This window comes from Phyllostomus hastatus, unplaced genomic scaffold (assembly GCF_019186645.2).
Source record: "Phyllostomus hastatus isolate PE091 unplaced genomic scaffold, TTU_PhHast_1.1 phas_scaffold_755, whole genome shotgun sequence".
Lineage (NCBI taxonomy): Eukaryota > Metazoa > Chordata > Mammalia > Chiroptera > Phyllostomidae > Phyllostomus > Phyllostomus hastatus.
The window spans coordinates 5,934,745-5,948,311 of record NW_025334039.1 but is presented as its reverse complement, the minus strand read 5'-3'; the positions used below and the strand labels follow the sequence as shown (position 1 = coordinate 5,948,311).

Sequence of the window (13,567 nt, the reverse complement as noted above, 5' to 3'; positions counted from 1 at the left end):
TCGACCATTTTCCGTTCTCCTCTCACCAAAGAAACAGGGTTCTCACTCCACACATGGAAGTTGGGAGTGCTGGCTGTTCCCCAACTGAACGCCAGAGGGCAGCAGAACCAGCATATTTTCAGCTTGATGTACGTGCTGGCTGTTTCTCATCTGAACGCCAGAGAGCAGCAAAACCAGCATATTTTTCAGCTCTGGGTTCGTTCGTTCGTTTGTTTGTTTTATTTTGGTTTGGTTTGGTTTGGTTTTTGTCCTGCAAAAGGAAACCATTAGTTGGGTAACATGATTTAGCTCAGACTCTGGGTGGGAAAAAGAAAAGTTGGTGAACTTGAGAAGTTTGCGAAGACGCACGGGATTCGAGGGTTGGCAGAGCGGAGAGTATAGCCGGTGTCTCATCTGGGTAGAAAGAGGACCCAAGCCAGGCCTAGCGATTAGGAAGGGTCCACCAGCTGTTACCTTGGGGAGCAGAGACAAGGCGTAAGGAAATGAGACCCAGGAGAGGAAGGTTCTGGGTGTTGGGAATACCGTATGGAGGGCCTGGCACGCCTCCCTTTCTGCGGAAGAGACCGACCGACGGGGGCAGGGCCGGAAAGCAAGCAGTGTGCGGCCACCGAGCGCTCAAGGGGGAAGACTGCAGAGGACCCCGGGCAGGACCCGGGCCAAGCCTTTCTGCGTGCCTGTGCTGTGTACTGCCTGACGGGTGTGCACACGCTGCACCGGAAGCCAGCAGGTCTGTGTTCACGTTTTCCCCCTCCCACCCAAAAATTGTACGACTCTGAGCACGTACTTGAGACCTGAGCCTCTGGCTTCTCATCTGTGAAATGCGTGAGGCAGCCAGTCCCTCACTGGCCTCCTGGGCTGGGGCGAGAAGCAACCAACACGCAGTAGGTCCATCTGTGTCATTATTACACTTGAACCACACACATGCACACACACAGACACCTATCTAGGTAAGTAAGGTCACACAGGCCACTGGTGGCAGGACCGGAGTTCACACCTGTCTCCCCCTCCTCTACAACTGGGGTTGTCCACGTTTCCCAGCCACAAAAAAAAAAAATGACAGCTACATTTTTTTAAGTTATAATTTTTGGAGAGCTTACAGTGTAGCCGATCCTGTACGAAGCACTTTTTACTTCCACTGTCTGCTTTAATTCTCAAAGAAAACCTAGGCAGTATTATTACTGTTTCTGCTTTACTGATAAGCCAACTGAGGCTCAAAGAGATGAAAGGACTGGCTCAAGTTCGCGAGGCTCGCCACGCTGGACTTTGAACTCTGCCGCTTTGGCATGTCCCTGCTCTGCTGGGCTGGCTCAGAATAAGGTAGGGCGTGGGGTGTCCTGGGTTTGAGATTCCTGCTCTCCCACCAGCAGAGGGAAAGGAGGGAGCAAACTCAACCAGGAATCTAAAGGCTCCTGAGGATAATCCCTAGCACAGCCCTGGGTCTCCCCACCTTTCATGCCAGGCCTCCCTGGATTTAGGCGTAGTGACCGTTTAGTGTCTGAGCCCTCAGCTCCTCACACCACACACCTTCGCATTTTCTCTTCTTCAGTGAGGGTCACAGGCCTCTCTCCCCACCCAGTCTCACTCACAATGCTGGGAACCCAGTGACCCGGGCCTCTGTTTTGAAAAGTTAAATCAGATTAGTTCATTAATGACCTTTGCAAATACCTCGGTGGTGGGCTGGCCTCCGTGAGCCCCTCCGTGGCCTCGCGGGCTGCTGGGCTCAGTGGTTAATGAATGACTTGGGCAGCGTGGTGATACAGAGGCCTTCTGTGAAGCCAGAGGCTCCCGGGGCTGGGGGGCAGATCGTTAATGAATATTGATTTGGTTCCAAGGGAAGCAACCCGCGGGAGAGTTGGCCCTGGACACCCACGTTGTAGTCTCATTAGGTCGGGGTCAACAGCTCTGCTCAGACCAAGGGGCGGCTGGCTTGGGAGCGCTCCTGAGCCAAAGGGCCCCACAGGCCTGGCTGGAGCCTGCTTCCAGGCCAGCGGGTCAGAGCAGGCCTCTTAAATTTATAGCCATTCAAGGTGCAGGCTGAGTCCCATCTAACCCCTTCCCTCCACCAGACTCCCAGCAGCCCCAGGGTTTAGCCGAGGAGGCACCCAGGCTTGCCCCAGACTTCTGCCTCCAGCCTGTCTCGGGAAGAGCAATAAATCCTCCATTTCTGTGGCCCAAAATAGAAGGGTGCTCTCACCCCCCGCCTCCCCGGCTCCTGGGTGTCTCTCCTCCGAGGCAGTGGCCTCCAGCCCCCAAGAAAAGCAGTCGCTGTGCTCATCACATCTCCCCCTACGAGAGAAGGGATGCCGTGCCAACATCCTGCAGGATGAAGGCTTTGGATGGTTTTATTTCCCTCTTTCAAGGAGCATCTATTTCCTTTCTAGAGAAGAGATGGTCTTCAGGAAAGTCTCAGGCCGACGGTGCCCAGCACTTCGCCTCCTCCTCCTGGAGGGCAGGGCGAGGCCGGGCGAGGTGGGTTCAGCGCCTGCTCCCAGCGCTGGTGGGCAGGACAGGCAAAGCATTTGCTCTCGGTCTGCCCACGTGTTAAAATGAGAATGCGAAGCAGACGGATAAAGGGGATCCAATCACAAAGCACAGAGTAAAAATGTGTTGAGGTACATGAATGGAATGAGTAAATGCATAAGAATGAAAAAATGAATCAATCTTTAAAAAGATCTGCAAGGTCATTTATTCCAGTCACCAATCTAAACTGGGACTGTCCTCCCAATGCCCTTTTTAAAAAAAAAGGTCACTATGTTAGAAACATGTTTACACTGAATCCTGTGTTCTGAGCACCCACATTGCACTGAGGTCCAATAACCTGCCACTCCCAGCTGGGCTTATGGTCACCCTGCCCTGGGTCCAAAGGAAGACATACGAAGCCCCTTCCAGAGAATGCCCATCTCCCTCCGGGAGCCCTTCCTTGGCCCTGCTGGCTTCAGAGGGCCCAGGCCAGGCCTAAGGATTAAGAGAAGGACTTTACCAGCTGTCACCCTGAAGATCAGGGACAAGGCTTAAGGAAATCAGACCCAGGAGAGGCAAGTTCTGGGTGTTGGGGGAGAGGGGACCTATTGAAACAAAAGTCCCAATCCCAGCTGCCAGGGCTTACGGCAACATCGGCACCTCCGACCAGCATCCAGGTCTGCAGGAGGCAGCCTGGAAACACTCGGACCCACGGCTCCTGCAGACCAGGGGCCACGGGCATCTGCGGCCCTGAGAGGCACACAGGGGGCCAAGTGAAGTGCCTGGCAGGGGGCAGGGGGGTTCTGGAGCTGACAAGGGGGCAAAGGAAAGAAGGGACACAGGATAGAGGAGCAGAGGAAGGGAGAGAAGAAAGGGGGCCCAGGTGGTGGGAAGGGGGACAACCACAAACATCTGGAACCCCCCCCACCCCGCCCCAGCCTTAAGCAGCTTCTCCGTCAAGATTCTCATCATCTCTTTGGGAGTCAAGATAGCTTTGCCAACCTTCTCTGTTAACAATATGCATGCACACACGAGTGCCGTTTTGCCCAAAATTCAGAGTCTTTTAAGAGTCCCCCAAGGAACCCTATCCTTCCACTCCCAACAAGGGATCTGAAACTTCAGCCTCACCGTGGCTCTGCTCCTCAGGGCAGCAACACTGAAGCGGAAAAGAGAAAACTCCCAGAGGGCTTGGGGTGGGGGGAGGTGTCAGAGAGGAAAGAAATGAGTAGAACGGTGTTGCTTTCTCTTTTCCACAATGATTTTTTTCCCTTAAACGGTTGGTTCGTGAATTGACCAAAATAAAATCTTACTTGCCCCAAGGCTAGATAGATAGATAGGTAGATAGGTAGATAGATAGATAGATAGATAGATAAAGTAAATAAATAGCCCTCCTGCCTCTACAAAGCAATCTGGATTCCCTTTGCTTCCACACCAGGGCCCTTATAACCACCACAATGTGAACAAAGTCCATTAAATGCTTTCGGAAGATAACTCCCAACCGATCATTTTCTCCAAAGGTGACGGGCCTGTACTTCTGTCTAGCCGAGCTATTTGACCCGTCTGTTTCTCCTGGCTGCAATCTGTCTCCATACAGGAATTTTTCACTCCCCTCCAAATGCAATGTCATGCAGAAGACTCAAAGGGGAAGGTAAAAGGATTAGGAGATGGATCGATGGCAGATATTAATGCCCTTTTATGTTGGGTTGAAGAAGGATTTGAGGTCATCAGGAGAGAGGGTAGCAAGAGAATAGACCTCAAGTATTCAAAAGACTCTCTGGATTAAAATCCTATTAAACTCACACCACTTTCTCCAGGAGGCATTTTTAGAAGGTTGGGGCTTATTTTTAACTCGTCACTGTAATTAACCTTCTTCCCTTAAGCTGTTTTGGGTGGGGAATTTTTTTTTAGCAATTAAGAAACCGAAAAGTTTCATTTTCTATCACTCACACGGCCCTTTGAATGGTTTAAAAACCACAGTGACAAGTGGTTTGGCCTAACTGACTGGAGGGGCTCAGACCTCCCACTCCAACCTGCTGTCAGACTCGCCCCTGAGAGCTGAGCCCCTCCCCCCCAGAAAGGGCATTTTGTGGAGTGAAAAGAATCAAAGGTTCAGATCTACCACGATGCCTTCCTTCCTGTGGTCACCCTCCCACTGGGTTCCACAGAAAGAGCAACTGGGCAACGGTGATTGTTCACCCTAGAAAAGATCTGTTTCTGGGCCCTGACTTCTTCACCAAAACTACCCAGACGCCCAAGGGGCCTGTCTTTCTCCGCAGGTGTGAAGTTGTGCTGTTTCCGCATCACCTGCATCCCTCGCCGCTGTTCTGTTAATGAGAAGTCAAGGTCAGAAGCCATGTCAGGTAGGGGCAGCCAGGATGGGGTGGAGTGACCGAGCATCTGTACTAATATGGTCCCCAAACCCTTATTTTAAATGGTTAGTCTTAGCAGTCTTTCCTCCTCCATGAGGTAGAATGTTAGCTCCGCTTCAAATCTCAATGCCCTGCCCTTTTGAGCCCTGCAAGGGAATAGAACCTGCGCTACATTCAGCCTCTGATAAGCCCAACACTGACGACATGATTCCTCTGTGTGAAAACATTGATTTTTTTCACTTCTTTAAAAATTTCATTTTATTTTTAGAGTGAGAGGGAGAAAGAGAGGGAGAGAGCCAGTGATGTGAGAGAGAAACATTGACCGGGTTGCCTCTCATAAGCACCCTGACCGGGGACCAAGCCAGCAACTGAGGCATGTGCCCCTACCGGGAATCGAACCTGGTGACCTATCACTTTATGAGATGACACCCGACCAAATGAGCCACAGCAGCCAGGATGGCTTTTTCATTGTTACACTTGCCCGGTCCCCAAGTGAAACAGTGGAGAAGAGACCCAATTCCATCAGCCATGTCTCCATTGCAACACCTGTCCCTCTACTGTATCCACCTGAGTGGCAGCCTGTGTGCTTCTTAAGGACAGGCAGTGTGACCCTCTCTTCCCCGCAGCTCCCAGCACGGTGCCTGGCCCAAAGCATCACTCGACACACGCTCACCCACCATCGCACAGAATCCACTCCCTGCCTTACAGCAAGTCATGGCCTCTGTTTTTTACAATAAAAAATTAAGGAACCTGTTGGGCTGCATGAACACTGAGGCCATTTTCTAGTTCTTAGAATCCCTGAAAAAGTAGTTGTGTGTAGGCTGGCATTTCGTGGCCGTTATTTATAGCAATCGTGATAATGGTCCAAAGAGAGAACATCTATTAAGCTCTTGAACACGCTCTGCACTGTTCTTAATGCTCCACTGCTGTTATTTCATTAATCCTATGAAACACATGGGAGTAACAAGTGTTACTGGGAGATTGTAAAGGTCAGCAATTTGCCCAAAGTTACACTAACTACGGTGTGCCCTGGTTTCAAAGTCTGGGCTCCTAACTATTCTTCCACGGCCCATTAACAACCTCCTTCTTGAGCCTCCAGTTCAGGCTGCCAGCCCTTCATCTGATCTACATACATCTTCCCTGGCTCCCCAAGGGGACACGGGCCTGCCTGTCAGTTGCTTTGATTTCCTACCCCAGGGCCCCAGCTGGCCAGGCCTCCACCTGCTCCAAGCAGAAGCAGAGCTTGGCCCCAGGTCCAGCAGGGCCTTTGTCCTGAGAGTCCGCAGCTCCTGTGGGGAGCAGGTGGCCAGAAAAGCAAAAGGAGACGATCATCTGGGAAGCAGCTTGGAAGGTGGAAGGGGGGCAGGCAGAGAGGGTTGATCTGAGGAGGAATTCCAAGTGCCCACCCCCAGTGACCTGAGCCCATGAGTGTGGCTGTACACCCTCGGCAGGGGCAGAGTCCTGCATGAAGTTCCTTGTATGGGTGACGGCCACAGGAGGCCAAGGGCAGAAAAAGAAGTGAGATCTCCCAGGAAGGCCTTAGAGGTATCTCTTACTAACTGTTTTCAATGGCTTGTGCTAAGAGATGGATCTTGCCTCGTTTTAAAGCATCTCTGCCTAGGAAAATGCTACTTTCAGCTACAGAGCCTGAAATCCTCTTGACCTAAAGTCTTTAGTGTTTTTACAAAAAAAAACCTTTGATTTTGTAATAAAACAATTTTTAAATTATTTAGGAAAAAATATTTCATCTCTGCAACGGCTCTCCTAGGTATTCATTCAAATGAGCTGAAAACTCAGGTCTACACAAAAACCTGCATGTGAATGTTCTAGCAGCATTGTTCATAATCACCACAATGTGGAAGCAACCAAAATGTCCTTCAACAGGCAAATGGATAAACAAATTGTGGTACATCCATGCAATGAACATTATCCAGCACTAAAAGGAAATGAGCTATTGAGTCACAAAAAGACATGAAAATGAAAGAAGCCAGTCTAGCCCTGGCTGGTATGTCTCAGTGGTTGAGTGCCAGCCTGTGAATCAAAAGGTCACCGGTTAGATTCCTAGTCAGGGCACATGCCTAGGTTGTGGGCCTGGTCCCCAGTAGGGGGCGCACGAGAGGCAATTGCACACTGATGTTTCTCTCCCTCTCTTTTTCTCTGCCTTCTCCTCTCTAAAAAAATAAAATAAAGAAACCAGTCTAAAAAAAGCTACATACCCTGATTCCAACGATATGACATTCTGGAAAAGTCAAAATCATGAAGACAGTAAAAAGAGCAGTGGTTGCAAGAGGGACCAAGTACAGAAAGAGACATCAATCAGTGGAGCGCAGGGCATCAGGGAGGCCATTGAATCCTCTACCTGAGGCTGTAATGATGCATACATGATCGTATCCATCATTGTCAATCACCATGTCATTGCCTGCATTTTTCAAAACCAAAAGAACCACACAATACAAAGCATGATCTCTAATGTAAATAATGGACTTTAGTTAATCATAACATGACACTATGGCTCATCAATTATAAAGAATGTAGCAGACTAATGCAGGATGTTAATAACAGGAGAAATTGGGGTGGGGTAGGGGCAGGAGAAAAAGGGCATGTGGGAACTCTCTATACTTTCCGCATAATTTTTTCTGTAAGCCTGAAACTGCTTTTACAAATAAAAAGCTTATTAAAATAGTTCATCTGGATATACTTTGCATCCTAAGAAAGCTATCACTTTGTTCCTCTGTATTCTTTTCAGGATAATAATAATAGTAACAACAACCACATACTATCATTTCTCCAGTCCAAGCACTGTTTATGTGTGATCTCATTTAACCCTCACAAAAACTCTATGAAAAACTGAGGTCAGAGCAGTTAAAAGGACTTGTCAGGGGTCTCAATGTCATTAAGTAGAAGAGGTAGGACTTGAACTGAAGTCTGTTCAACCCCAACCCACTTATAATGCCTGCACTGTATTGCTCCACGCCATTGCCTTACTGTTCAGGGGACATCCACGGGAAGCGTTTCAGCAGCTCCAGAAGGAAGCAGAGAGAGCAAGTCTTCACAACTCCTTGATTTAATCGTTCACTCCCAAATATTTGCTCAGCACTTGTGTTCTACACAGGGGGCTAAACTCCTAGGAGATATATATATATATATATATACTATATATATATCCTATATATATATATATATCTGCTGAGGGTCTTAGAGGTAGTAGTATATATATCATATCTATATATACTATATATATATATATCCTATATATATAGATATATATATAGTATATATATATATATATATATAGACTGCCCTTGCCTCTAAGACACTCCTAATGTGGTGGAAGGGACAGACAGAGAGGTGGACAATGACACTGGAAGCCCTGGGACAAGGCGGCAGGCAGTCTCCAGCGATGGAGCCAGCGGACTATGAGAAGAACGTGTGGTCAACCTCTGGCTGGAGTGGAGATAAGCACGGAATTTGTGTTGAAGTTGGTATCTACGTAGAAAGCACCCTGGACACTCTAACCACCCCGCCTCTGGAGGTAGGAGGTCAAGAGCATGACAATCCAAGGAGGAAAAATATATAAAAATCGCAGCAACAGAACAATAACAACCAATAGGAGAAATAGCTATCCTGAGGAAGGAGGAAAAGAGCTAACATTTGTCAAATGTCTACACTATGCCAGGCGCTCGTCTAGGTCTCTAACCTACTTCTTCTCGCCTACTCCCTCAGTGACCTTCCAGGGTGGGTATTACCTTTGCCACTCTTTTGTAAGCAGAATGAAGAGCGGCCTGGGTTGCAAAATCCCTCTCCTTCTTACCTGTGTCTTTCTTCTTGTCTCGGGAAAGTTCGTGCACCGTGGCACCGATCTCGTGTTTCAAGATCTTGATGATGCTGCCCAGAGCGGGCATGCTGCCTTTGTCCAGGTTGGTGAAGAATTCATACTCATCTTTCTTTAAACGTGAAGGTCTTGACTCAATGTGGGTCAGATTTATATCATTCTCCTAGAAAACAGAATTGGACATGTGAAGGGGGTCGTCATTGGCATTAACGCAGACCCAACACGCAAAAACAGAGCAAAACGCACAGCACACGAAACGCAGACAGATGAAAAATAGGATTTTTTTAAATTAGAGTAGAAGAAAGTCCTTAAAGCTGCAGTATTTTTTTTTTACTTTTTATTTTTATTGTTGACACTATTACAGATGTCTCCGATGCCTTGCCCCGGCTTTGCCCACCTCCACCCTACTTTTGTTTTCCAATCCCAGTAACAAATGGCAAGAGTTGGGGATACATTTCCAATGCCACAAAATTTAACCACATGGAAATCAGCCAAATGCCAGAGCCACAAGCGTGACATGTTGATCTGGTCCTAATGTCCAGGACAGAGTGTGCCAAAAGTATTTACACAGGAAAAAAAACCCTTTTCCAAGTGAAACACCACAGAACTGGAATAATAATATCTCAACAAATAAATACATAGAAGCAACAGATTTCTGCTTGAACAGGGTCCACAGGAGTCAAGCTTCCTGGATTTAAATCCAAGTTCTTAACTGTATGGGCGATGAGACCCGCAACCATTCACCTCCATGTTTCTAACCTTTGGCTTCCTCATCTCTAATTTGGTGATAGCAGTGACACCTGCTTCAGACATTTTTGGGGGACACTGAATGAAATGACACGTGTACACTGCCAGGTACATGGTAAGTGCTCAGTAAAAATCCCGTAGTATAATTACCGCTCATATGTTGGCATGATTCCTTTTTATTCAAATACGCAACCAACGTGGGCATAGCATCTACCAGGCACCGATGACTCTTCCAGGTGAGTGGGATGCATCAGTGAACAAAACAAAGATACTTCCCTTTACAAAAGCTCACATTCAAGCTGTCGGGAAATTAACAACAAGCGTAAAAGAGAACTAATTTATATATTATTGTATCATGATGAGCGCTAAGGGGGAAATACGAGGCGGAAGGGGGTAGGCAGTCCTGGGGTGCAGTGCGGGCAGATGGCAGCATTTCACAGGGTGGGCACACGAGGCCTCATCGAGAAGAGCAGAGTTGCGTCCTGACAGGGACGCCAGGTTACCCGCCGTGAGGACATGGACTAGGGGGAGAGGTGGTAGAGGAGGGAAGGCTAGAGACTTCGTGGCTGCTCTGGAGCTCTGTAAGCAAAGAAAGGTCACTTCTGAAACCAAACAAAGAATCTCCACTTTTGGCTCAGAAGGAAAGAGAGAGGCCGGCGAGGTCCACCTCCTAGTTACATAAGTTGAAACTTCAAAAGCAGAAGGAACCGATTTCTGCCTTGTGGAGGCCAGAGAATACAGCCAGGCCGAGGGCCAGGACTAAGCCAAACCTCTGGCAAACTCAGTGCTAAGGGGAGGGGGAGGGGAGGGGGGAGGCGGCAGAAGGGGGAGGAAGGGCTGGAAGGCCGACCATAGGCTGTTAGTGATCACCACCCACACTCCACCCCTGGGAACGGCACTTCTCCTGGGGAAAGCCACAAAACAATCTATACCCCTAAACTCAGTTTTTACTATTCGAGAGACCTATCTTCCAGGGAAACTTTTTAACCCAAATTTGCAAACTAAATTTCCACTGGGGAGGAATGGTTAGAGAGACTGTAGTATAATCACTCAGTGAAGATGACACCCCTATGAAAAAGCAACAACACCTTATGTAAGGTGTCATTGATAATTGCAAGGTATGTCAGCGGAAGTGGTCTCTAGATAATGGGCCCGGAGGTGATTTTGTTTCCTTCCTTCTTTTTTCATTTTTATCATGGTCCAACTTTTCTAAAACAACATTTATTGCTTTCATAATGAAAATTCACTTTATGTCTTACAGGGTTATAATGACAAGCCCTTGGGAAAATACTTGATGGATATAGGTATGTGATAATTAAAACATACTTTTAAAAATACGGCCAGGCAATCAATCAATCAATTAATTAATTGATTGATTAATTACAAAAAACTAGAATGAAATGCATCAAAAAGAGTTATGACAAGACTATGCATTATTTCCCAAAAGTTTTATTATGTTAGCCATATAGTGAAAAGAAAAAATTATCTTTTAAATGTGAGAGAAGTTTCTGGCTAAGAGCACACAGCCTAATTCTTTGAACTATTTCTTTCCCACTTGAATCAAACTGTTAGTAACTAACTCCCTAGTTTGGCATGTAATTTCTGGGTTGAAGTTTTTCCAGCTGATCAATATGGATACTTAGATCATTTTGGTTGCTAAGCACAGCTTTAGAAATGAACTTCCAAACCTGATTACGATCATAATTACTTTTTAGTAAATAACTTTTTATTTTTAATCAAGGGCTCTATACCGGTTTACGCATTGACCCCTACACACTGACCACCTCTTTGGGTGAGGGATAAAGAAAGGACTTTCTGTTACTCTACCTGGACATCTGGGTGGAGGTAAGAAACGGTTAGTGTCAAATATTTTAAAGACAATTTCATGATCTGTCCAATAGTTAATTTATACATACAAGAGAGCAGTGTACTACTCGACTAATCAGGACCCTGGAGCAGAAAGTGCGGGTCCCACAGAACAGCAAATTGACATGCATAGTTTATATTAATAGAGATTGACTAGAAACCCATTCTGTTCCCAACCTTGAGGAAAATCTTTCTAAGGGAAAACTGGTCACCAGTGGATAAAACTATGAAAACACAGAATTCACAAGGGTGAAAAAGATATCTGTGCTTCTGGACCTTTCCTTGCCCTCAAGCTCAGGGCCCCTTCCTCTCCTCCTCCCTTTCGTTTCTCGAGAAAGAGCGCAGAGAAAAGCGTGTGGGCTTCGGAACGATCCGAGTTCAAATTCTGGTTCGGCTGCTCACTACCTTCGAGTATGTTCGTTGGCCATGAGCTTTGGTTTATTCATGATTAAAATGAGGATGGTAATATTAACTGGCAGCTCAGTGAGAATCAGAAGGAGAGAAAGCACAACTTCATTCATGGATATTATTCAGTAAGAATGCATTGCAGCCTGTTTCTCTCAACTTGGTACAGATGCTCATTCCCCTGGGCATCCAAATACACTCAGTGTCATGAGTCATTTCACCATTTAATACTTGCTTTGCCCTTAACTTTTCTCAGCACCTTTCCTCAGAGCATGTTCCGAAAAGGAGAAGGAAAAGCTGAGCACATTTTCAGATGAGACGAGACTGAAAACAGAGAGCTCCTTGAACCACCCCACGCTGAAGCCTTAGCGTAAGCGTCAATGAAGCCATGTCCTTGCTTAGTTCGGAGGTAACGTGGAAGACATTCACAAAGAATGCCCCAAATCACTGGCCTCAAGCAAACCCCCAGCAGCTTTCAATAGCTCATCCAACCATGAACTTGTCATGTGTCAGACACTGTTCTAGCTCCTGGGATACAACAGGGAACGAAGCAGGAAAAGTCCCTGCCCTTCTGGAGTTTACATTCTCGAAAGAGGAGACAAACAATAACTACAAAAAAAAATAATGTCGTCTTTGGATGGGATGGAGAAGAATCAAGCGTGAAAGAGGGATTAGTTATTCCAGGGGTGCAACAGAGGTGTCGTTTAAACAGTGTGGTCAGGAAGGCCTCGAAAAATAAACAGGTGACACTTAAGCGCCAGCCAGGAGTCAGTGAGGGAGCAAGGCGTGGGCAGACAGTCCATGTGAGGGTTCTGGGGTAAGATGGTGCGCGATCTGGCTGAGAGCGGCGAGGGGGCCAGTGTGACTCGGGAGAGTGAACAGGAAGGAGGGCGGCGGAACACGAGGCAGAGAAGTAACTGGCAGTAGACCCTGCAAGCAATTGTTGGCCGTCATTACCTGGAGTTTGGTTTTCACTCCAACTGATAGGAAAAGCAAAGCTTGGTAATCAGGAAGAGGAGACACATCGTTTGACTCCTGTTTTAAAAGGAGCACTCGAGGCAGGGGCAGAAACAGTCTAGAGGCCACTGCAACGAGCGAGGGTGAGAAACGATAGTTGCAAAGATTGAAGTTACTTAGCCCAGACTTGAGACTGGGGCAGGCAGGGCTTCTGATACATTTCGTTGGTCTCTTCCTGTGAGAGGGCCCGCAATAGCCCTGAGTGACCCAGGGTCTGGACATTCAGCCCACTGGGATTACCAGGAAACCAACAGCATTCAGACGAGTATGAGCAGCACAGTTAAATTCTAGAGGGAGCTGAGACTGCCCGCCCCCATACACGTGCACACACACACACCACCTCGGGGGGCAGTTCTTGCGCCGGTTCGTGCTGGATTTTCAGTGGAACTCATACCCCGGAGACCATCTTTCAGGATTCCACTCTTGCTTCCCCTGCAAGTGTCTCTTGGAACCTTTTGGCCTTTCCTTCCCCAAGTCTTCTCCCTCTTTGTGGCATTATTTCTTCCCCACCTTCCCCTCCATGCAGTTGGAGTTGCATCCAACTCGGAGGAGACTCCTTCCTGGGGAGAGCTGAGGTAGCAGCTTCATCCAGGGTCTTCTCAAGGCTTTTGAGAAAAAGGGCTTTCTTTTCCTTTTATCCCCCTTCCTCCACCTTTTCTTGCCACCAGAGCAATAAGATCAAAAAGGCACAGTGGTCTGTTCCAGTCCAGGCTACTGAAGAATGATGACAACGTGTGTGTCAGCCACGGGCCACAGCCCGGTCTAAACGGTCTGACTTCATAACGAAAATTTTTAAAGTGAACTCCATGCGGCTATTTCTCAAGTGTGTCCAGCTCTGACCTGTTTGGTGGCTAAAAGCAATGCCAGCTTT

General features: G+C 47.5%; 1 protein-coding gene across 1 annotated transcript in view; it reads right to left on the bottom strand.

Annotated features, from left to right (window-relative positions):
* Positions 1-13,567, bottom strand: part of PAH (phenylalanine hydroxylase) — a 51,139-nt gene that overhangs the window by 25,193 nt on the left and 12,379 nt on the right. Inside the window, exon 3 of the mRNA XM_045826604.1 lies at positions 8,641-8,824. Within this exon, the coding sequence (XP_045682560.1) occupies positions 8,641-8,824 (184 nt within the window). The remainder of the gene's footprint in view (positions 1-8,640; positions 8,825-13,567) is intronic.